This window comes from Daphnia pulicaria, chromosome 3 (genome assembly GCF_021234035.1).
Source record: "Daphnia pulicaria isolate SC F1-1A chromosome 3, SC_F0-13Bv2, whole genome shotgun sequence".
Lineage (NCBI taxonomy): Eukaryota > Metazoa > Arthropoda > Branchiopoda > Diplostraca > Daphniidae > Daphnia > Daphnia pulicaria.
Window position 1 is genome coordinate 7,138,215 of NC_060915.1, and position 25,570 is coordinate 7,163,784.

At 44.9% G+C, this 25,570-nt stretch overlaps 1 protein-coding gene across 3 annotated transcripts in view; it reads left to right on the plus strand.

Annotated features, from left to right (window-relative positions):
- LOC124328889 overlaps nucleotides 1-24,395 on the plus strand; it is a 30,078-nt gene extending 5,683 nt beyond the window's left edge. For 2 of the 3 annotated variants that reach the window (XM_046787730.1, XM_046787728.1), the window contains exons 2-7: nucleotides 13,779-13,915; nucleotides 15,938-16,236; nucleotides 16,813-17,026; nucleotides 20,585-20,762; nucleotides 21,135-21,271; nucleotides 22,202-24,395. In XM_046787730.1, coding sequence (XP_046643686.1) covers nucleotides 13,840-13,915; nucleotides 15,938-16,236; nucleotides 16,813-17,026; nucleotides 20,585-20,762; nucleotides 21,135-21,271; nucleotides 22,202-22,329 — 1,032 coding nt within the window. In that variant the 5' untranslated portion in view covers nucleotides 13,779-13,839 and the 3' untranslated portion in view covers nucleotides 22,330-24,395. Of the gene's footprint in view, nucleotides 1-13,042; nucleotides 13,149-13,778; nucleotides 13,916-15,937; nucleotides 16,237-16,812; nucleotides 17,027-20,584; nucleotides 20,763-21,134; nucleotides 21,272-22,201 lie in introns of those variants that run through there. The other variant, XM_046787729.1, reaches the window with a different exon arrangement.
- Nucleotides 24,396-25,570: the final 1,175 nt, after the last annotated feature.

Here is a 25,570-nt window from a genome sequence, read left to right on the forward strand (position 1 = left end):
GTGTCACGCGGTGTCTGGCGCGCCGTGTGGGAGTCCAAATCCGACATAAGTATAGAAGATATCCCAGGGCAACACAAATATGCTTCTAAATGTTCCAGCGGCTTTTAGGGGATCCGAGACGACGGGTTGAAAGGAGCACAGCGGGAGTATAGCGGAGCAAATGTGTGGGCGGCCGATCTCTTTTTCCCCGGGACTTTCTTTCTTTTTCCCTTTTTTCTCTCCTTTTTCGAAGATTAACTTCTTTCTCTGGATAGACGCATCGTTTGGAATCGTTCATAATGTCCTGGTGGATATCTTCCAAAAATAAAATAATAATAAAAAAAAACCCAAATCCGTTGGTACTAGCTGAGCAATTCACGAAGGAAGCTTTTGCTCATGGCGAATTATTACATCAACAAGTGCTGGAGCTGCAGCAGCAGCTGGATTATAAATGCGCGTCGCGATTGAATGGACGTTTCACGCTCATCTTCATTTTTTTTTCCTTTTCGACGACGTTAAGGGACGGAAAGGTGGCCAAATGTCACGGCTCATTTGTCATCAGATTATAACGTATTCAGAGTCTTCGAAAGGGACATTGCGAGACGTGTATGCTGACGTGTCACACGGCTGTGTCGAATCAAATCAAATCAGAAAAAAAGGAGAAAAGATTTTTCTTTTGTTCGCTCTCTCTCTCGAAAAATGAAAAGGCATAGTTTTACACATTGGGGCGCGCCCCAATGTGTTCCACGTATACCGCGACCCCATACCTATCCCGTCAGTTTCCTCTGAATGAAGACAAATTCTAAGAAAATCGACGTCAAAAGTCGATAATGAGCCTTTTACGCCAGGGTAAATGTAATTATTTGTCCCATACATGCGATCGATGCGCCTCCAAAATTTTCTTCTACCGGTACCTTCAAATATCTTATATCTTAACTTGTAATCGAATCCTTTTTGACGGTATGCGTCGGTGTATAATACGTAAACCCAACTCGGCGGTAGCGGGCGAACCCACATTCAGATTTGTTATTCCGATTTGTTTGTCTATTTAATTATTATGACCGAATCAACATGGAGTGAAGTGGATTGAAGGGTCCTCTGCCCTCCTTGTATTTGCAGCAGGGGGGTATTATGTACTCACGTCGGAGGATTGTATTCGCTTTTGATGTTTGTTGTGCTCCGTATGAGATAGCCGAGAGTTGGCTGTTGTTGTTGTTGTTGTGTACACAGACTGTCAGCGCAGAGTAGACGAGGCAAAAGGATGCGCCAGTAATTGAGCGCACGATATAGATATTGTGTGTCCCGTCTATTCAATAGAGAGGGGAGATCCTTTTCGCCGCATTCGTAGGATTCGGCAACTCTCGGCTACTATCGTAATAGGGGGTGGGCTATTCACGTACATGTTTGTACTGTACTTCATCATGGTGGATTCGTTCAATAGGAAAAGAAGAAACATCCCCTCTGTGCACTTCAACCGACATCATGAAATAAGACGGATGCAGCTATAGGACTATTGAGTGAATCATGTTTAGTCTGCGGGCTATTTGGCGATGGCCAACTTATTATACACATCATAACATAAGATGGGGGTACATACATGTATCTATTTCGCCTCTCTCTCTCTATATACGGCACAATAATTCTGTATTCACCCGGGTACATGTATATACACACGTGTCTACTGGAATAAGCGATTGACGAGAGTAGTATTGAATGCCGCCACGCGCTACAGCAGAGAAGAAAGAAAATCCTTTTTTCCTCTTTTCCTTCCTTTCTTTTTCTTCTCCAATTTTTTTGGCATAAAATTTGACAAGAAGTGCACGTTGCCGTGTATTGGATATAGCAGTTGTAACATTTCCTTGGGGGGACGAATGAAACTATACAGGGAAACAATAGCGCGCAACAAATATATATCTAAAGGGGAAAAGTCTACAATTGCATTTCATCGTGTGTGCCGTATAGTTGATGCTGGGGACATATTAGAATCGACTCAACTGCATAGGAGAGAAAGCCAAAGAACTCCTTTCTTGTTCGAGTTCTTTTATAGTCAAAGAGAGTATATGCGACGTCTAAATATATCAAGGGAAAAGAGCTACTGCTGGGGCCGTTTCTCTTTTTATTTCATCCTCCCCAAACCCCTTTCTACACACAGTACATGGATTGAAACAACGGGGGAAATGCAGAGGAGAGAAGAAGAAGAAGAAGAAGGAAAAAAAAATAGATATAAAAGAAGAAGTGATTCATTTCCCTTTGGTCGTGCGTATATGGCCCGACAGCAGTGTAGGACAGCAGACTGCTGACCGGTCCTCCTTTAATTATATTACGCAGCAGTAGGGTCTCAATCTGTTAGACAGCTGAGTGCATGATGTACATTAAGACATTGGATCCTTACATCTATAAAATATATTCTCCTTCTATTTTGGCTCTTGTGTATAAATACACTCTGGCAGAGTCTATCATCCGATATGATGGACGACACTTTTTTCTTGACTTATTATCATTAGGCGCGGTCGTTGCGTACAATAAACGGGAGCGCTGGGTTATTATTTATCCACGGCACGAAAGAAGAAGCTGCCGAGGTTGTAGGGCGACTCGTCTTTCGCGTTGCGCGTCTATATGTAGTCAAATTGACGTCGTACGTCAGCTCCACAAATGGCCAATTATCGAGAGTTTGAGGCTAATGAATAATCAATTAGTTGATGACGGGCGGCGGACGTGCGTCTGCATTTATTCACGAAGACGATCATTTGATGCAGGAGGCGGTGGGCGAAGTGTGGGCGACGGAAAAAGTTGTCGGAGCAAAAAGGAAACGACAACTTGATGATGAAAAGAAAAGTTGTACGCCGCCGCAGCACAATAAGCCAGTGCAGGTACTATATACATAGACGAGAGAGAGAGAGACGGGCTGCTACTAACGCATTTATATACGGCCAGCAACTGTCCGTCTGCTGTCCAACTGAACTACCATCCAGTATTATAGGGACAATCGACTGGTCTGCTGGCGGTGGGGAGGCGAACATTGCGAAACCGAGCGATGATGAATCGCTGAAATGAAAACTGGCGTCGTGGTGACGGCCTGTGCGGTTTCTCATGATGGATGGGCCACGTCGCTCAACCCCGAGTGGCAACTTTTCAATTCAACACTCGAAATCATTCACAGCACCGTTTCTTATCAAAGAAAAATACGTAAATCCAAGTATCACATCGCCCACTGTATAAATCAGATTCAAAGTGACAAGCCACACCCACACAGACACAGCTCTATAGATGCAAATAATGTTCGTGTTATAAATATTATCTAGAAAATAAAGTTCCTAAAATTTGAATGAGGTTCCTTGAGTTTGAATCGATATTCCTTGAGACCCGTTGATTCGGAAAAACAACCCGGGCCGAAACCCGACCCGATGTTGGCTATGCCATATATTATTCTGCGCTACACACACAGGCCCATCTAATACCGGGTGATGCGTATATAGCTCAGCAAAACGCGTCGCCCATCATCTACTAAGGCGGCTCTATATATTATTATGTAATAAGAAGACTTTTGGCGCTAGACGCAGTACACACACTATATACCTTGGGCTGTACATGTAGGCTAGTATGTATAGTTGCAGCGGCAGTGGATGTATAGTCAACTGCCGTGTAGATTCAATTACGTCGCCGTATCCGTTGGCCCGGGTGTCTCATGTGCAATGCCGTACACAAGAGAAGTAAGGAACTAAACGGATGACGAGGGCAAAAAGGAAAGAAAAAGATAAAAGATAAAAGAAAAAAGAGGGAAAAAGGCTGACAATATCTATTTAATATAGAAACAGGGAAAAGGAAGATTCATCAGGCACTCGGCCAAGATGAGACGGGCCCCGTCTTCGGTTGGTAACAAGAGTCCCTCGGCAAATGCAGCACTCCGCCTTTGCTTTGCTGGATGTGTGCGGCAAGATACTATAGCAACTACCACCACTACTGCATAAGGACAAGCAGTTAGGCCACTATATCAGGCCAACAGTGTATAGCGGGGAAAAAAAGTGTATATATAACATCGCAGACTTACACGGCCAGGGAATAATATAGAAGGAAACACAATACATAGATATACTACGTGGGCTTCCCCCCATCATATAGCCAATATAAAAAAGCAGCTCTTGTAGTATATCTATCCAAGTGTCGTCGTCTCCATCCGGGCAAACACTGATTATGTTGCCATCACTAATGCCCTCCCAGCTTGCTCCCAGCACATATGCTGCTGCAAGATGGTGAATGGATTCAATCTGCGGATATCAAATACTACGGAAGAATAAGCGCGAGCAGTTGGGAATTGAGGAACAAAAATGAGCAATGAAATGCGTAATGACATTATAACTCGTGAAAAAAGGAGCCGTGCATATAGGGATATGGGCCGACCTTGTTTGTCGGCTGCAATGTAAATGTCGGGACGGCTAAATGTAGACATCTCTCTTTCTAGTCGCCTGATTGTATAATGGAATTGCGCAGTTGCAGCCGTAGATGGTATAAGAGGGGGGAATGTCAATGAACCTTGATTCAGTTGATCCTCTCCGTATATTCGACTATCGCACATGTCTTTTCTACACGCCTAGAGAGGCCGTCTTATATCCAGTGTATGTACAACTGCAGACTGCCGTTCAGCAGTTGTGACACGTGAATTGACAGACGCCCCTTGAGGAAGAATGATGGAGCTGCTCTCTACAAGTCTCACCATCAGACAGTCTGCGCTGCTCCACTCGATGGAATATCTCAAAGAAAAGAAAAGACGAACTGACCATCGTCTGTCGTATTCTAATAGAAAAAGGCATCAGTCTCCTCTGCTGTGCTTTCCCTTTCGTGTGTCATGTTCATGGCAATATATAACAGAGGAGAGAAACTCTCGTCCCGGCTCTTGTCTTCACTCTTGTCAGCCCCCAAAATAAATGATATCCGTCCGTTATATTCATATCATTATTTGCTTTGCTGCTCGCACACTTCCGCGCCCTGCGCCGGCTATTATATTGCACCTCTCTTTGCCCACTTAACCCCCTTGTGTAATTTTTCTCGTTTCTTTCTTTTAAATTCGGACCAATGTTTCTCTAAAAAATTGCGATGTAATAATAATAAATTTAAAATGGGGAAAAGCTGCACAGCTGAAAAACATGTCGCGCAGTGACGGAGGAAATGGCGCGGCGGGCGGCGGTGACGTTTTATTGATTTATGGACGCCAAAAAAGGAAAGTGAAAAGCCAGACTCGTAAGATATCTCTCTCCCAAGTGAAGGCAAAAGGTCGGAGAGCTGATTGCAACTATAGCTAAGTTAAAAGACCGTGATGGATAACCAACTGATTTGTCAACTGTCGCTGTCCCCGCCATCACTGCCCGGACACGCGTCGCCATTTAAAAGGACGACACACACTATACGCCGGCATCAAGTAGAGAGAAATGATATTACATTGCGTGATGTTAGGCACATTTCTACGATGATCTACGATGAAATAAAACAGGAGGAAGTTCGACAGAGTTGCTGGCCCATCGGCTATGCAAATGCATGGGAGACTCTTTTAGATACAAGTGAAAAGGGATGGCCGTCATTATCCATCCAAGTTTGGACGCGTTTTGCTCTTTATACTCTCGGCGGATTACACAAAGTTTGAATATTTCAAAATTCAAGCTCGCCAGTTCGGTCTCTCTTTTGTTTCTGGCTGGAATCTTTGCGAAAACTCTTTGATGGACGGGTTTACTGCCGAGTGAACGTCATCACCCGGGCGCCCAATTGCCAAGCTCTCCAACAGACTCTATACTGTCCTTTTAGCTCCTATTCACTTATTTAGACGCGTGGGGCTAAAAGAAAAACAAAACAAAAAAGAAGTAGAACAAAGTTTTCGCCTCTTCTTCTTAGATGTTTGTCATCATCGTCATTTGCGTTTACGGATTCCTCGGGCTGTTGGATCAAGGCAAAGTTGTCCTAATAATCTTTATCAAAAGTGTCCATGTATGTAGCGTTATAGACATAGCGTATTTATAGGTGTATGCGTTATACTTCTAGTCTTGCTACAATATCTTGGTTGCTCTGTCTATAGATTTTACTTGGAAAAACTCTGGGTTTTTTTTTCGGTCGGCTGCGGAAACCTAAAAGTGAAAACACGGTGACGAAGTAGAAGAGACAACATGATATAAGCTACTTTATTCCCACTCCCCGTCCCCCCGAAAAAAAAACTCTACTCTCTATGTTATATATAGTCTACACATATTCTCTATCTCTTTACTCGGCCTATTCAAATTCAAACTCTATTCTGGTTTTCTATACATATACGTATATATATCTGCGTGGCACTCGTCCCTCTCGTATCAGTTTATATAATATCCCTTATACTGTGTATACTCTTTTCTTGTCTCTATCTTACGTGTCCATAAGCCCTTCTTTTCAAGTGGCAAACAAGGCCGGGCCACACTACCCGAATTATATAGGATATAAGGGCGGCGGCATATGTGCTATTTCTATAGAGAGGGATGAGCGCACGTCGCTCACCGAAATGACAAAGTTCGACTCTATTGCGCCGACTACTATACCGAAAGGAATTATACACTATGCCGTCCCTCTTATTACTATATTAGAAAAGAAAAAGATTGCTGCATCCGACATGAATTGCGCAAGATGCGATGACGACACCTTGGACCTTGCTTGCGTCTACACGAAAACGGACGAAAACCTTTCAGAGTTTTGGCCGGACTCGTCAGGTGCTCCATCAATTCCCAATGCTAACAAATGATTGCCTTTTTCTTCCATCTCTCCTTCTCTTCCAACGGCATTTACTCGAGACTAGACACTGTAGATGTGCTGACGTGTAATATGTGTCGACGATGCACTCTCGGCTGAATGATGAGGAGATCGAATTTCATCGGCCTTTTTCTCTTTCTCTCGTTCTTATTACATGGCCAGCAGTCAGCCAGCGGTCCCTGTTATATTTTCTCTCTGGCAGAAACAAAAAAACAAAAAAATCGTTTCTTCTTCTTCTTTTTCTCTCCTTCCGGCTGAGGCCAGTCATCTGCTGCTGCTGCTGCTGCCGCCGGGAAATGTAATATAATAATGCCGGGCGTTGCATGGATTTCTCTCTCTATAGGAGTATGGACGCCGATAAAAGACAGATATACGGCCGGAGACGACTGTATACTATATTATATATAGCCCGTACTTTATGATGGCGGAACTTCCGTGCCAATCTGCCGTTTTCTGCCCAATGGCTTTTGACACACAACTCTCCTTCCTTATTCCATTACGCACGGCACAGCAGCACAACACACATGAGGGAGATGCTGTGGCGGCCAAGCCAAGCACGTCGTCTCCAACACTGACGGCGTCTTATATTATCTACTCGGCTCTTATTGGAGATATCCTTCAGCAACTGGCCCGTACCAGATGATCCGTGCGCGGTTATTTCCACTGCGACATCCCATCATCAATGGCCGTCTTGTCATTATTTTGTAAACAATAGCAATGCTACGTATATATACGTAGGGGGGGAGCTGGAGTGGTTGGATGCGATACGTAGGGCCTTTTGGCGTTTGGTGGTCGTGGTGGATATGTATACGTACTCATCTCAATGAGACGTTGTATTGTGTGTCGACAAAGAATTTCGATCTCTTGCGCCACCGCGTGCTGCTCTCGCTATCCCCCAATAAGTGTCCAACTGTTGACGCGATGAAAGACAAAAGACCCAGCACGAGAAGGGCCCAGCACTTGAATGTCGGAGAAAACTTTAACGAAGAACTTTTGTCCGCAAGTCTTTGTGGCACACGACCGGATGCGAAAATCTGATAAGGATTGACACCCTCCACATTGGGTCTCTCGAGCGATTGTCTCACCATCCTCTTCCCACTTCGCTATTTTCGTTCATCGCCTTGATGATGGGCCCTTTTTTAAAAAGGGAAAGAAATGACCGCGCCCCAGATATTTTGATTTGGCGCCGCCGGTGGGGGTGCAGCAACGCCCTCGCCACATCCAATCAACACTCGATTCACATCAACGACTTGGCCCCCTCCACCCAAAAATGTAGGTCATTGTTATGATCGCTGGGAAAACTGGGTGGCGTATGGGTCGGAATCCCAATCGCTCGAGTGCCGTGGCATTTTGTAAACGGTCGACCGCGGGATTCAATCGCGGATGGGAATCCTCGCAAATGTGGGTCACATACAACGTATAAAAAGCGCTTTGATTTACTCGTCAAACTTTATACAGCCTGACTGTCCTGATTATTTTCCCAGCTCTGGATTGCGTTGTTACATGTCTCCATTGAAGCCGAGAGTGCCGGCAGTAAAAAAAAAAGCCGAGATTTACTCGGATTGACAAAGTGTTATATGCGCTATGTATATCTGCCCTTAAATGTTTCCTAATTCCATATCAAACAAGAAGAGTGCGAGCGACAGAGGAAAGAAGAAAAAACAAGAAGAAGAGAAACAAACACACGCCATTTCAGATGCGTTTGCATAGCAACAGTCTCTCTCAGCCTACATTCTGCATTAAATATTCATACACTACTACAACAACAGCGGACAAGGGCGTTTTCTCCTCCCTCTTGTAAAATCTACATGGGGAGAGAGAACGGGTGAAAATAAACGACTAGACAACGTCAAATCTTCTTCTTATTATTCTGTTTTTCGGATTCGCTTTCCAGCGAATTGCATCTCATTTTATTATTCGCTTTATTTTATTTTTTTGTCAGACCTTCCGTGCCGGTCATCGCCATGAACCGGAGTTCTACTGCGTAAATGTTGTGCTAGTTTTTTGGGGTTTTTTATTTTGTTTGGTTTTTTTCTCCTTTTGTTTTTACCGACCGGCTATGTAGTAGTTCCAATCAGAATAAGTAGCTGCACTGTCTCGGCGAGTCGCATCCAACAACAACTGTTGTATATGGTTGTTGGACATCATCTAGGCGTTTTGTTTGTTCTTCCTGTTATCCCGGAAGAGGAAGAAAGGACAGGCCCGTAATCAATTTCAACTGATGGAAATCATCCAGAGTACTTGGGATATCCAGAGGATCCTCCTAGGAGACCGGGACAGACAAGAGAAATGTATTATCGTCGTCGAGCACATATATAGTGACCCGTGACGTAAATGCATACACATAGATTTGCCATCGCATAAGAGTGTTAAATATAAATATGGGGAGACTAGCTAGTAGCTAGTAGTGTATCAACTAGGCTGTGTTGTGTTGCCCGACTACCACTGTGGGTGGGTCTGCAGCACACACTGCTGCTGCGGTCTATTATGTAAGGATATGGAAAGAAAATGCCGGGCGAAAAACCTTTCACAATCCATCAGGCTTTTTCTTTTTCTTCTTTTTCTTCTTCTTCGTCTTCTTCTTCTTCTTCTTCCTGCTGCAGCAGTTGCATGGATTGGTTGCTGCTTTCAGACTTAAGTGACTGCTGACAGTGAAGAATATCCTTGGCCTCACTTTGCCCTATTATTCCCCGGCCACCAGCGGGGGGGTTAGCCCCTCTCTTCCTGGATCCAAATAAGAAAAAAGAAAGAAAAATAAAATCTTCTTTTTGCACATCCGCTCTGCTGTCTGTGTGTTTACACTTGCGCATCATAATAATAATAATAATAATACACACACTTCATCATATATCCGTGGAAAGAGATCGATATGTATATGGCCGGCCTTCCGAAAACTTATCGAATGATGCGAATAAATGATATCGATCGCCACCGAGATTTTCCGCTTCCGGCTATAACTTTTTCTGTGATTCGGCAAACAATGCAAACATGAAAATCCACTTTTTTTTTTGCTTGTGGTACTATACTACTGTGGTATTAACTGACGTCTATCGATTACGTAGTCTCTCTCTCTGTAATGTAATTCCTCGATTTTTGCCGAGATTTTTGCTGGGTTCCCCATCCGATCCCAGTGCACCCTGCGGTAGCGAGACGTTGCACGTGCAGAATTACACGTCGCGGCTCATCATCATCTCGATGAAGGCGAAATCCATAAAGGCGCTGGGCCATAATAAAACATTTCCCTTGCGTATCGTCTCTCTCTCTCTTTCATTTCGACACATTTTTCTACATTTCTTCTTCTTCTTTCTTGCATTGCAACAAAAGTCAAAGTAGGACGTGAAACAGATCTTTAATCCCGGTTGATGTGTTACGTTCGTGTTTCTTCCGCTTTTTGATGACTTTTTATTTTCTTTCATTTTTCTTCTTCCTCGGCGGATGGTTGTTAAAAAAAAAGAGGAGCGATGGATGGATGGATGGTGCGGTTACTTTTTTCTTTTCTGCTAATACCAACGGCCTATACATGATATATTCATACGCAGAGGGGGGGGGGGATAAGGGAAGTGGAAGGAAACCGGAAGGATATGTCGTCTTGGGTAAACAAAGTTTCCCTCTACCTCCCCTTCTCCCCTCCTCCATGTTTGTGAGGTAATACAACATCAGCGTCTTTCTGCGATCGACTCTGTTTGCTCTCGCCAGTGTTTATACACAGCTATGGGGGTGGCGGCGGTGGTGCTGTATTTATACCTTTTTATATCTATTTCCACATTACATGGAGCATGCAGCTAGGCTGTAAACACTACGGCTGGATGGCTGTAATACGTCGTGCATTATGGACATGTAAAGCTCACGGATCAAGCCCCCCACGATGCATCGTCACGAAATGTGACAAAAAAGCGGCGGTGGAGGAATCGATCTTGATTTGGATACAACATCACATCAGCCGGAAATCGACAGAAATTCCTTTCCTCATCTCTCCATAAGGAAAAATAAAAAAAGAAAAAAGAGGATGCCTTTTTAAATGTCCAGTTTGCGTCAGAATCTGAGATTGTATAGCGCCGTGTGCGTCACATTGGTCCTGTTTTTTCTTCTTCTTTTTGAATAAGATGTCACACATAAGAGCCGGCCGGGATGAGAGGAGCTGCTGGATGTCCCTGATGTGTGTCCGACGACACTGCCGATGTTTGTGTTTCTTCTCCCGCGGCCAAAAAGAAAAGGCAACTGTCAACATTTGTCAACTGCATTTCTCACTCGCGGCAACGGCGGCGGCGGCCGCACAAATAAAAGATTCTGGAGGTTGGTCACACCGACGCCCAGAATTGAAAGAAAAAAAAGGAAATCGCCTACTGTATGCCTGTTGTGTGTGTGTGTAAAAGTCGCTCCGGCATAATACGGGGCTGCGCTGCTGTCAGCGCCCCGGAATTGGACACTTATAAAGGCTGCGCTCCATTCGAAAGAGATGTATATGTACATAAAAGCTAGTGCGATTGGCCGAGGCCCAAACGACGACATGGCAGGCGAGGGAGAATTTTCTGTCGCCCAGATCTATGCGGAATAAAATAAGAAACTATACTTGCCACTCCAACATGAAACATGTTGGCAGCTCGTTTCAGACTTTCCAATCGCGTCGCAGCCATGACTTTATTCCCGCTCGCACAACGTTGGCCCATATCAAACAGCCAGTCCTGCTGGACGGAGGAGCGTAGGAGCCAAAACACAGCCTGAAAAGAAAAGAAGAAAAAAGAAATTTCCGAGAACAAAAGTTCTCATCTTCATTCCGGGCAACTGTTATTTTTGGTGTTTTTTTTAAATTATTATTGGATTTCTTGAATTCTTGGGCCCGTGTTTTAAATAAGAAGGAAAAGAAAAGTTGCCAGTCCCCGAGGGCCAGTTCTTATAAATACAAGAGGCCGCTATTAAAAAAATGAGCCGACCGGATGGATAGGCAGTGACGCAGTTGTTTCTACGAAACATGGTTGCTGTGGTGGAAGACAGCGATCTGCTTGTATACTCGCAGAGGCAAACGCGGTACACCGAAATTGTCCTTCTGATGAACTCGACCATGTCATAATAATTGGTACAATGACATTCGCCATGTATTATGTAAGACGGCCATAACTAAAGACCCTACTAGCCCCAAGTCACGCAAACGTCGGAGACTGTGTAAGACCCTACAGCAGCCGTTACAGCACCACATCTATATATACAACGGGAAAAGAGAGAGAGATGTCTCTCAATATGCAAGTAGACGGATCGTTTAGCTGCTGCTGCTGTGTACACATAAGACGCGGTTCGATTCATTATTTGGGCTGATGGGCGGCCCGCCGGTCGTCCCCCAGGGCGTCGCTCTCCGATTTTGATTTCGACGTACACGCCCATTGATGGAATTTACTATCCAGGCCGCCAGCAAAGCACGCGGGACGAATACAAAGTGACGCTCTAAAAATAACTCGGTTAAGCGCAAGTTCGTACGAGATTTGTTCAATTAGAGGTCGAGTGCTGTTGGCTGAATTGAGACAGTCAATCGTCAATAGAACGTGTACGGTTGGAGGTGTTAAAACAAAACTCCATTCACTCGCAGCGTTTTGGACTTGGGAAACTCTTTTTTGATGGTGTTGGCCCATTTTCTTTTTCTATTATTTGGCTCTTTTCTCTGCCTCTGCTCTTGTTCCACTTTGATCGGCTGAGCCGGTGATTAGACAAGTGAGAGACGTATTCAAATGAGGGGGATATTCTATTGACTTTTTCCTCTTCTTCTTGGCCGCCGTCAAGTGAAAGGTAAATGGATTTCACGTTCCCTACAACCTGGACGCCTATCGTAACACATCGATAATCGTGTTGGTCGAGGGAAGAAAACAGAAGAACAAAACAAAAAACAAAAAAAAAAACAAAAAAAAGATTTAAGAATTCCGTCCTTCCGCTTTGTTCTTTTCCCTTCCGGGCAATTGAGACGGAAATGAATGGATTTTTATTTTTTTTTTTAAATCTTTTCTGCCTCGCTCGCCAAACAGCGACGGCTGCTGCTGTTCTTTCAATAAGGTGCACAGCATAACTACGTCAAGGCGCTGCCTGAACAGTTGGAAGCAGTCGAGTTTTTCTTTCTTTTTTCGTATCCAGCGCGCGCCAGCAGCAGGATTCATGGATCGGAATGATTGATCCATGTTGTGATGCCAGTTTTTCCCCCCTCCTCCTTTTCATAGGAAAAAGGGGCGTGCCGTGGCAAGCGTTTTTCACGTCTAAAAAGAAACCAAGTGAAATATCCTCCTCTGCTTTTTTGTTGTTGTTATTTGAAGAAGACGCAGAAGAAAAAGGAAAGACGCGTGGAGAGTGTAGCCGAGGCCCTGACACAAAATCAATAAAGTGTCCCAATTTCCAGGAAACGATCGATTTGTCTGCTCCTAGATATATTCTGCGTGAGTGTGTGTGTGTGTGTGTTGGATTCGCTTTGTTTTCCTCGTTGCACATTTACCTCAGCCTGCATATGGCCAGCTTAGATAAATTCGAGAACAAGACAGAAAAGTTGTTTACACTAGACGACGTATACTGTACTGTACTGCGACTACCTTTGATATATGCAACACGCCCATCATTCGTCTTATATTTCTATTCCCCACATGCCCGTTTCGTCGTCGTCATTGGATTCCATTCCGTGTCCTGTTGGACTTGGATATTTGTTCAGACCAGTTAGTGTGCGCTGCACAGCGATCCGCATCAACTGCCGCATCAGCCGGAATACATAGTATATAAAAGCTATAGGGCATACATAGATATGAAATGCAAAGTGACTCGACTAATATATAGAGCAACGAAATAGGCCAGCACGAATTCAAATGTCTAAGCGATGCAAACGGCCGCCCTTTATCCTCATTTGTGCATGGGGGATATTGTCTCACTCATCGCTCATTTCTTGACCGCAGTCGATTTAACAGCGGACAATAATCATAAAAATTCTCCTCTTCATGTCTTTTTATTTGGTTGTTTTGCTGGTCGTCTGGCCGTCGACGAGCTATGATCTTATCTTTTCCAACTTGTCCATTTGCCAGGAATAATGCGCACTGTCGTCGTCGCTGCCATCACATAGAGCACCGCCACCAACCGTCAGCCATGAAATCCCTACAGCCGTTTACCACCGTCTTATTCGTCATCGTCTGCTGGATCGTGTCATCCGCCGCATCCAGTCGTAAGTTTCGACTCAAATAAAAATAATAATACAAGAGAAAACCTAAAAAAAAAAAATATTTCAGCTAGAGCGTTTATTGCTCACGCATCACAATCATTTCTAGATATTATTGAGACGTTCGCGCTTTAATGATGGGCCCATTTTCTCCCTTTATATTATTATTATTTTTTTGTCTCTGGAGAGGTTCCCTTCAATTGATGGCGGCAAAACTGTATGAGTCGCATTAAATAACACAAAAGCAAATTTTTTTCCCCTTTTCTTCGGATGTGTTTAAAATAAATGGCGAGGAACATGGGCTCTTTCTCTCTCTCTCTCTCTCTCACTCGAAGATGATGGATGCTTGTGTCTCGTTGCCGGGTCTCTTTCTCTCTCTGTGCTGTGGCGCAATGGGGTGACGTGGAATAACGCGGGCGTAATGTTCCGGAAAAAAGAAGAAGAAGAAAATCTCTGCTCCTAAATAGAGAAAACGCGTCGTCAACTGTGTGGGGGCCTGGATGAAATGCGGACTCGTTTTTCCCCCTCAAGAAAAGACAATGGGAGAGAGGGAGGTCTTGTAAGAAGAGACAGATAAAGAGCAACAAATAAAAACAGGGAGAATTATAGACGTGTGTCTCTATAGCCAAACAGAGAAAATAACAGTCGAGCAAACAATCTTCCATGCACAGACAATAGAACTTGAGCTCTCTCCCAGCAGAGAGTCAGCCAGTGTATAATATCCGCTAGCTGCTGCTGGCTGGATGGCTGGCTGGCTGGCAGGGTTTCAAGAGTAAAATATTTTTTTATTTTTTTCGGGTTTTCCCTGTTTTGGCCCACGCAGGCGGCCACAATCCTAACGGCTGCGGGTTGGACCAATGTGTGTATAACCCCGGCAGCATCAAGAGTTCAGCACGATAAGTTTTCATTCCACCCTGGAGATATGTATATAGAACTCAAGATGGACTGCGCATCACTACTGCTGATGGCCGTGTAAAGAGATGACAAGGTTAACGAGCCCTGCTGCTTTTTGCGGTGGCCGCCGCGCCAATCGAGCAAACTGGGAGGGGGAAGATCGTCAACGAAAGAGAGACGACCAAAAATGGGGTTATATGGCCCGTATCGTTTCCGGTCGGTTTCACAGTGAATTAGGCGAGTTTTTGTGCAATTCGCTCCGTTTGCCTCACTTCGACTCTCTCTGTGGCGGCCGGGCTAGTCCCGCCCCCTTTCTCTCTGTGTGCATAACAACAACATCATTGACTTGAATTTAGTTTGGCTCTGAAAAAACACGGGCGCGACAGTATAGTGCCAGCAGAAATTTGAATAAATCAATTTGCGGCTTGATGTATGTATTATTGCCCTTTTCGGAAATGTATATGGGAATATATGGGAAAGCGAGGTATTCTCCCGGCAGTCGTCGTTTAATGGCGGATAAAATCACGACGTTTATATGCGACGCGCGCGCGATCGGTAGACACATTAAGAAACGAATGCCACCCGGTGGATGCATTAATAATTGGACGTGTATATCGAGGCTACAATACTAGCCGCCGCTGTCGCAGTGCCGCTGCTGCGATTGTATTTTCTCCCCGTGAATAACCGCACAGCAGCAGATGAGTAGCGAGTTATCTAACAGTGTATAGAGGACCCGGCCCGTCTCTCCTGTCTGAATTATAGATGTTTCCTTTAAGTGTAGGAGTGACCTCAGCTATATATAAGCGAGAAAAAAAAAAACACTACGACGGCGAGGAACGAGAAAGAGCACACAGGAGGTGGTGGTGGTCGATATTTGCGATCCAAGGCAATCTGCGATTTGCTTCCGGTTTTTCCCTCTATGACAATAGTCTCCTAACTGGACCACATATAGTGCAGCGTGCACACAAAAAAGGATTAGGAGAAATGGGCGGGCAGGAAGCTGGAAATGGGCCGAAGTTTTCATTTCATTTTATTTCTTTTTTGGGACTTTGCGTGATGTTGTTCATTCCACTCGAGTCGCTGCTTGTCACATGTTTGCCCAGTATTAATACCTGCCCACCACTTTGTTTCCAGATGAAAGCGACAAAGGAGACAAACTCACAGCCGGAGCGTCCAGCGAGCAGTTCAACGTGGCGGCGCCGCCCAGTGCGCTGCGATTGACGGGCGAGGATTATTCATCGCCACAACAACAGCAACAACAACAACAGCACGTCGATGAAGCAAGTCAGAGCAGTTTCAGCGACGCAGCGGCCCTTAACTTAGCAGAACGGTCGCCTCGCTTCGAAGATCCATCCGGTCACGCCAACGTCACTGTCCAGTTGGGTGATACGGCCTTCCTCAACTGCAGAGTCTTGGATCTCCAGGATAAGACGGTAAGGCTACCTATACCCCCGCTGCCCTATTATTTATACTGCTGCGCCAGTTTCTAAATAATAACCTAACGTGCGACGCTATTGAGCGCAGCAATAGACTTGGGATGTTGTGTTATATATACTCGGCGGCCGGTGGCACTGAGTCTATGAGTCATATGAGTCTATGCCAAGCAGCAGACAGCGTTTCCTCCTCCGTTCCGAGATTTGATTGTGGGACGGACGCCTTGACGCGACAGGCCAGGAGGAAAAGGCGAAAGGCCGCCATCGCCGACGCCGCAGCGGCTGTTCCATTAAAAATGACGTCGCCCCCTTATGTGTATAGAGAAGAGCGCCGCCGGTAACTCTGTCACCTTTTCCGCTCAAGAGTTGCTGCCCACGGTTTCTCGAGTCCCTTCTCAGAATAAGATGCTGTCACTCAATTCACGTCTGTCTTTCCCACCCACCCGGGAGGCTGCTGTGGCTACTGTATATATAATAGGACCTGATTAGTATTTGATGGAATAACTCGATTACACACACACTGATGATGCTGACACCCTTGTGATACATTCTGATTGAAACGCCTTACAACAGCAGGTGTCGTGGGTGCGCCGTCACGAGCAGGAGCTCCACCTGCTCACCGTCGGCATGCAGACGTACAGCACCGACTCGCGATTTTCGCTCCATTTCCAACATCCCAACGATTGGCGGCTGCAAATCAAATTCGCCCGGCCACGCGACGAAGGCATTTACGAGTGCCAAGTCTCTATCCATCCGCCCCGCATCTACACCGTCCGGCTCATCGTCGCAGGTATTTCTTTCTATTCTTTTCTTTTTCTTTAACTCATCAATTGATAGAAACAACCTCAATCTAAAACCATTTTGTCGAGAAAGAGATAGAAATAAGTATTTTAGTTTGATAGTGATGGGCATTTTCTCCCATCCATCGGATTTGCGGAGGAGAAAGAAAAAAAGAAGAGATGGAATGGACCTGGGTTGCCAATTAACTATGATCGTGATTGCTACGTGTTGTCAGTAACGAGGGAGATGACAGGGCGCTTGTCCTGATTGCGCCTTAATCACCTCCTCCTCTATCGTCTTCTTAATCTACACCCGCTGGAAATGTACCCGCGCATTCAATAATAATGAGCGACGACTTTGATGGTCTGCAGCACCCGGAGTGGTCCATCACAATGATGAACCGACTCAAAAAGAAAACAACAAGAAGAAGAAAAGCTATACGTATACTACGCGCGTTAGGCGAAGGGATGATGGCTAAGACTTTTTTGGTTTTGGTTTTTTTCATTCTTCTCTCGCATATATACTGCGGCAGTCGATCGATAAATTCACAGTGGGCTGCCGAGAAACTTCATATAAATAGGTTTCCATGCGGATTGATGGACGATATAAAAGGAAAACTGGCCGCTCCACAGCCGAAAAAGAAATAAGCGAAAAAAAAAATAATACCCACCAAGCAAATAGATCGTCGACAAAGAATAGCAAGGGAAATTGATGAGCTCCAGCAGCATCGCTCGATTTCTTTGTTTGATATTATAGAAAATGTTGTTGCGCGCATATGCCGTTCATTATGTGGACGGGGGGAACCTTGTTGTTTTATTTGTTTTCCATTTCCCTCACAATTTCATTATACGTGCCACTGTATAGTCGGCCAGCCCATCCAGTCAGGGGACGAGGTCGGAGGTATAGAAGAGTAGCAGTAGGTATGTGCCTGATTGAAAATTCTTGGTAACCATTTGCATCGGGCTGCTCCTGCAGAGCTGCACATACAGGAAGGAGGGAAGGAGCCGCTTTTGAACGCTTTTGATTCTTCTTTTTCAATTGAACGGTGGGGTTGGGCGGGGGCTGGGGGGAGCAGTAGCACAATCATTCCTCGCTCCTTGATATAATTCGTGGCTGTTGGGTAGAAAGAGAAAGTTAGGGAAACAGTAGGCGGCGCTTTTCATATATAATGTAGTCGCAAAGAGCGCGCCTGCGAGAAATAATAAGAGAAACGGCTCGTTAGCTACTTGGCCAGGCTTTTGCTTCCTTCTTTGACTTTTGGCGTAGATTTGTAGATGCTGCCGCCGTCAGTTTAATAAAGACTCTCTCGCTCTCTCTCTCTTTTGCTCCTGGGCCGCCCGCCCTGCAGCTGAGGCCCAAAATACATCCAACGGAATGTGATTTATCCCCTCCAACAGCAAATGATGTGAGCAGCGCTAATAATCGAAAGGCAATCGTATTACTCCGCCGTCATTTGTAGCGAATGAAATGAAAAAGGCGAGGAGCTGATGGCGTCTGGAAATCTTTTGAAAATAAAAAAGAAGTCGGCGCCGCTCTTAAGTTATTCAACACCTTTGCTCATTGCATTAGGACCAAGTATTTGACTACAAAGCCATGAAAGGTGAATACGTAATAGGTCTGTGAAAAAGTGAAAATGTGATTGGACTCGCGTCCTCCGTCTCGTCTCTCCCTTCGACAACACCAAATAACTGGGCGGCGAGATTCACAATAACAAACGGCGATGATGCGATTTCCGAAATGGGATAGCCAAAAGAAAAAAGGAAAAAGAAGAAAGTAAAAAATATCAGGGCATTTTCGATGGAGCCCGGCCCGGCGCTGCTGCTGCCGCTATAAATAAATAGGCAACAAGAGAAGAAGCGGGATCAAAGATGTCAAACTTTTTGGGGGGAGCAGAGTACCTACCACCAAAGTGTATTCGAAAGTTTCTTCTTCTTCGTTCAGTTCTTCACGTCGGGCGCTTGCATGCGCCCTGCCTTTCAAGTTTTCAACCAATAAGCTTTCAACCTCTCGCCTCCATTTTGCGTCAGAGAGATTTTTCTTTTCTGCCAGAGCCTTGGAAACATATATCCTCTCTTTCTCTCTCTAATGTCTCTCGTTTCTTCTTCCTAATACAGTCTAGTAGTACATCTCTCTCACTCTTTCTTCCTCCTTTTTTTCCCTCCTTTTTTCGTCGTGTACTTTGGACGTCGACGTTGCGGAGATTCAATTTCCCTGACGCGCGTCCCGTCGCCTTTTTTCGCTTTGAACGTCATCCGCCGCGATGCCGAGGTGTCGACAGTCTCAGCAGCAGCAGCAGCAGCCACTTGGGTGTATCACGTTGTGAGCCGCCGATTGATTGGATTGATAGCGACAATCAAGGACACGCGTTGCCCACTTTTGACGCCGCTCAGCTCTATATCTTTTGAGGCTATTTTGTTTAGATTTGGCGCGCTATTATTGGATAACGATCGTGATTTTCTCCGAAAAGCTCGTTGATTCCGAATCATTATTTTTCATTCTTCTCTTTTCTTTTTGGGCGGGTTGCTGCTGTTCGTGTCGTGGAGATTTCCACCAGATTTGCGAAAGCTTTTTGGGGTCCGTAAAGAATGGGCTTCGTCGTTTCGATTCTCTGGATCGGCGATTCGTGACCAAACATTTCCGAGCAACAGCTATAGACTCTGTCGGGTCTTGCGTGACGGGACAAGTTATCTGGGACTTAATGTTGACATCTTCTTCTTCCCTCCCACTTCGTCAGCATAGCAACTGCTCCGCTGGATAATGACGTCTTGCATAACCTATGTGGTAGACGTATCAAAGGACCTTTAGTAATAAGGATCGAATTATCCTTTTCTAAACATCCTCCCTGAATCCTGAGAAATTCGACAGTTGCTCTCCACTTTCTGTATCACGCCATCAGCTGTAGATCTCTCTATCTATCTCTCTAAGTGATTCAATCTCTCATCAACACTCTCAGGGTGCGTCTTCACCTGACCTTCATTTATCTCTGAAATATTCGCCTCTCTCTCTCTCTATCTCTCTCGTTTTTTCGTCTAAATATCTTTCGTCGCTCATTATTATGCGGCCATGCATAAAAACCAAGAGCCGAGTATATTCCAGATGGGACGACGACGAGGACGACGAGTTTTGGCACACCACTCCTGACACGAACATCTGGTGTTATTCAATTTCCTTTTTCGGTCTCCCGTAAACTGCCTGCATAGATCCCGGCCCCATCGCCGCCGTCGTCTAAGCCCCGCTCGCCCCGATCGTTTTAATATCAAGGCCGTTTGTCAAAACGCATTCACTCCTTGTGTATAAAACGCCGAGGGATCGAATCAGAAAGAGTCGAATGTATATAGACATGCGGAATTGATCAGTTGTTGCGTCGAGTAGATACGGAAAGCGATATAGTGTATATATTCCAAAATCTTTTTCAAATCCAATTGCTGAATTGATGTGGGCTGGTTGTTGTGTGTATATCGATCGAATCCCCAGTCTCATCCAGATTTGATACGATGTGAATCTCAAAATGTGATTTCTTTTTCTCTTTTTGTATTTTGTATTTGGTTATTTTGCCGGAAATGTCTAGTGCCGAGCGTGGAGATGGTGGACGACCACGGGCGGGTGATCGAGGAGAAGATCTACAAGACTGGCAGCACGATTGAGCTCAAGTGCGTCGTCAGTAAAGTTCCCGGTCCCACTGCCAACATTATGTGGCGTCACGGTCTCAGAATACTCAACTACGACACTTCGCGCGGCGGCATCAGGTGACCGGGTCGTTTTCCTCCTATCGTTTCCAATGTCTTAGACAATCCCAAAGAGATGGGTTGTTGTTGTTGGTATTTCATTTAGTATATAGCAGCAGTGAACTATATAGTACCGTATGGATAATATAAGAGATCCAATCAAAGTGGCCTTTGTCCGTGTGTGTATATCAAGTTGCGCACGTGCTCTTATTTTATCAACTAATACAGAAATCATTTACTGACGGTTGGAAACGGAAATCAAAAAAGAAAGCCCGTGTTGTCATATCGGTCCACCGTGTTGTTGTTGTCGTCTTTTGTGTCAGATTCAATTATTAGATTTATTCTTTTGCTATAATAACGTTTTGTAAACTTTTGATTGCGACGCAACAACAGCGTGAAAACGGACCTGTTGCCGTACGGGGCCGTCAGCCGTTTGTACATCGCCAACGCCAGTCAACGGGACGCCGGCAATTACACTTGCAACATCTCCGAATCATCGTGGACGACTGTCGTTGTCCACATCCTCAATGGTAAAGTATTATTTGTCCTCTCACTATATATTCGTCAGCAATTTTATAGCCTACAAGATGTATCGCATTTAATGCTGCTGGCTCGAGTGTTGTGTATTGGACAGTTGAGCACGGGGGCTTGCTAAAATAGACGCAACTTTCTTGACAACTACTGCGGAATTGATCGAAACTTTTTCTTTTCTCGCCCGCTGTCTGTCTGTGTCTATTTCTACTTGTATTTCTACCTACACACCGACTTGATGCGACGATGTACAAAATAGTTGTAGACATCTGCCCTTTTGGAGTTGTTCATATTCCTATTTATGTAAACTGCGTGTTTAAAGGTTCTTGCTATTACGGCATCGCCCTTGTTATTGTGAGTGTACGACAGTCGGTCGGCAGGGAAATGCGCAACGAATTACAAGGAATCCGACTCATTACTGACACTGTCATCTCCGGCAGAAACTTTCATTTTCCGCTTTACGGCTCTTATAGACACGCCAGATAATGTCGATATTAAACAGCGCACAGATAGAAAAGACAACCTCCTCCTATTGGCAACTTTGATTTTTGGGGCCAAAAATATTGACTTTTACCAGAAGAAGAAGAAGAAGAAGAAGTACGGTAGAGAGTTTGAGGACCAATAATAATGAGCCGGTTGTTTCTGTGCACGCACGTTTCACCTTCAGTTGCCAGCAGTGTCGACTCAACTTTTCGAGCGCAATTCATGTCATTGACAACACGAATACTTCTAGCCAGCGCATGCACAGAATTGTGCGCGTTATAAATCACAAAAAGAAGAATCTAAGAGAACCCGCCGTCAAATCTTGAAATCATTAAGACAATATGCAGCGACGTCGTCGTTATCTTTCTGTCGGCGGCCGTTGTTATATACACTGAGACTGCAGTCATAAATCAAAATGTTTCCTTTGTTGTTTTCTTGTTCATCAGGCGAACATCCAGCAGCGATGCAGCACGGCCAGTCGTCGTCGTCGGAGAGGAGACCCTTGGTCATATCGATGCTCGTCGTCGTCATGGCCTCCTGGTTCTTCATGTGGAAATGTTCGTTCAGTCGGTAACCGACCGAAGAGCGTCCGACAGAATGTCCATCCCGGCGCGACACAACAGACGAAAATGAAACGGAGAAGAAAACAACAAACAAAAAACCAAACTAAAAACGACCGAGAGACGACCGCACACGCCCAGTGCCAAGAGAAAGGCAATCGAGCGCTCAAAACAGCAAAATGGCTTAGATAATTTATTGACGCGGGAGCGAGGACGGCAGTGGAGCGGAGCAGCAGCAGCAGAGCCACCGCGCTGATGGAAACACCAAGAAACGAATAAAAACAAATAATAATAACAACAGACACAGCAGACAATTCATGCTCATATGTGTGTGTGTGTGAGTGGTGTGTATATAGCCAGCGGCTGTATGGTAGTTTCTCGGCCGGGGGATTTTCGTCTGGCAATGAAATGAGAAGAACAAAAAGTTAACCGTCGTTTTCAAGTGATTTCTCCCGCAACAGTGGACATAATTCTGTGCAGTGTACACGCATCGTCGCCGGCCGAAAAACAGGGCTAGACGCGACGACGCGGATTAGTGCTATACTGCTGCTGCTCTTTCGTGCGTCATGCCAATGTTGAATCGGGGAAATCGTTCGGTTTTCTCTCTCTTTTTTGTTTTTGTTTTTATTTTTTTCCTACTTGTTTTTTTACTTTTTTCTCTCTCTCTCTCTTTCCCTGTGCGTGTTGCATCCAGTCAACTGGCGTTACTATAGACGCCGAACGGCTGATATTGGGTCGTGGCTTTGCGTTGTCGCCTATCTATATATACCGAAAACGTTTCAACCGGCAGCTCTCAGCCCCCAACCCCCTGCTGCGCCAAAAGATCGTGAACGAAGGCGATCAATAACCGAGAGAAGATTCTCCGTGCAGTCCACCGTATCGTCGTCGTCTCTCCCGCTCTCCCTGAACTCTGCGAGAGGAGAGGCGCGCTTCATCCCGAGCGCTCCGTCATCCAACAGCATCGCCTGGCCAAAGTCGTCGCTCCGATTGTGTCGCAATGGACATTTCCCTTTTTTTTATAAATGTAGCCGAACAATATATTATGTTAGCACATGTCAAAACAATAATGGCGATATTCTGTATTGTATCATTTGTATTCGCGCGATATCTAATACCCATTGGCGATTATAACTGTATAAGTTGGTTGTGCGCTGCTGGGCTCCATTGCCTTTTTCCTCCCAATTCGGTTGATTTCTCACTTTTTCACTTTTTCACTTTTTCACATTTTCACTTTGTCTGAAAATGTTGCCTCCCCCCCCCCCCCTTTACTACTACCGGGTGGAGTACAAGTTATAGATTCGTGGCCATCGATTTCTGGGGTTAATTACCGGAGCAGGACGAATAACAATCAGAACAAGGCGCCGCCACGAGCCTCACCCCGAACGAACGAATGGATGGCGCCGGCGGAATATTATGAGATAAGCCGCTCGCTCTCGTCCGCCGGTTACACGGCGAATACCATCCGCACCAGTGACTCGACGCTGCTGCTGCTCTTGTACGATAGAACCACAGCACATTACCCCTTCCTTCCTTCCTTCCTTCCCCTCCTTCTAAATAAATAAAAAAATAAATAACCGACACGCCGTGCACATCATCAAACAGCAAAATTCTCGTCTCATCATATATTTTGCTCCTTTTTTTTCATCATTTGGAATCGAGATCAAAAAATAAAAAATAATAACCCAAAAATTGTTTCCTCTTTCCGCTGTGCTCTGTACAATATTGCTCCATCCCGCCGAGCTGTATAATGACACTCACCACGTAGGAAATGTCCTATAAATATATTGATACATAGACTCATTTTCACTGTGTACGCGCCGCCATGATGATGATGATGTAACAACATGTCATATTCTATATACTCCATATATAATAATCGCGCCGTGTTATCATTTCATCCATCAGACCCTCTCATCCACCCCCCACTACATACACTACACATGTACTCCCCCACTCATCATCTGATGTTCACAAGCGATCGATATATAATAAACCCTTATTAATTTAGACTTTTTTGCGTTGGTCCACTTCAATAAATGTGCTGGGTTGTTCACAAATCTCTAGATCAAACTCAATTGGGGCGGGAAAAAACTTATTTTCTGTTTCCTTTTTTTATGTGTCAAAAATAGGAAAAAGAAAAAAAAAACTATGACGAATTGTATACTCCCCTCCACCGTTGATGGCCCTCCCAAAAAAAGGAAAAAAAAACTACTGTGGAACAATTACTCATTTTTTGATATTATATTCACGTCAAACGTCAAATTTCTCTTTTTTTTTTAAATCTTTGTGCGATGAAGCTGCTGTGCTGCTGCTGCTGCTCTCGGTTTTTCTTTTCGGGTCGTTCAGTCATTCACTCCGCCGGAACTCCCGCCAACATTGACGTTGTACCAACTTTGACAAACGAAGAAGATACAAACCGGGCGGAGGAGTTGGGAGGTACGTACATATACTAGATGTGCCCAACAGTATATATAGGGAGCGGATGTAAAAAGATGGACGAGAGTCAAAAGAGTTGATGAATCGTGTGTGCTTGGTGATGAAACACAACCAACCAAATCGTACGGCGCTCGATATACCGTAGCGCGCGGAAACGAGATTATTTAATCTTATTTGATTCTGAACAAAACCAACAGAGGTTTATTATTATAATTATTATGTTGCTGTTGCTGTTGTTGCATTTTGGCCTTTTGATGTGTACAAACGGGAGCGGTTATTGCCGAAAGATTCGCCAACGTCATTGGATCTATGCGATGAGCCAAAGAAGCTGGCACCGGGAATATATAGACATCAAATCGGGATATGGAGAGAAAAGGTAACCCGAGAGACACTCGGGTGGCTGAAGGAATAACGAACGTGTGTGGGCGGAGTCGATAAAATCTACATACGATACTCCTCCACGTCTATCGAAGGACTTTTATGTATGCGATGCTGGATATTAAGGAATAACCTTAGACGCGTCGCAATAGCTAGAGGAGCCCAGCTCAAAATCGATCTGGATATAGATGTCGGGAAACTACTAAAAGAAGATAATATTGTATGATATGATAGTATAGACGTCATCATCATCCATCTTTCTCTTAGTCTCATCCAAGATACAACACATTATCATCATCTCATTCACGGGTGTTTTGTAGAATAAAAGGAAAAGCGGGGCTCGCCGCTCGCTATGATGGTCTATACTCTGTTCTTGAAACCAAATAAAGGAAGAACACACATATGCATGACCGTCTGCAGCAGCAGAGCAGAGGTCGAAGA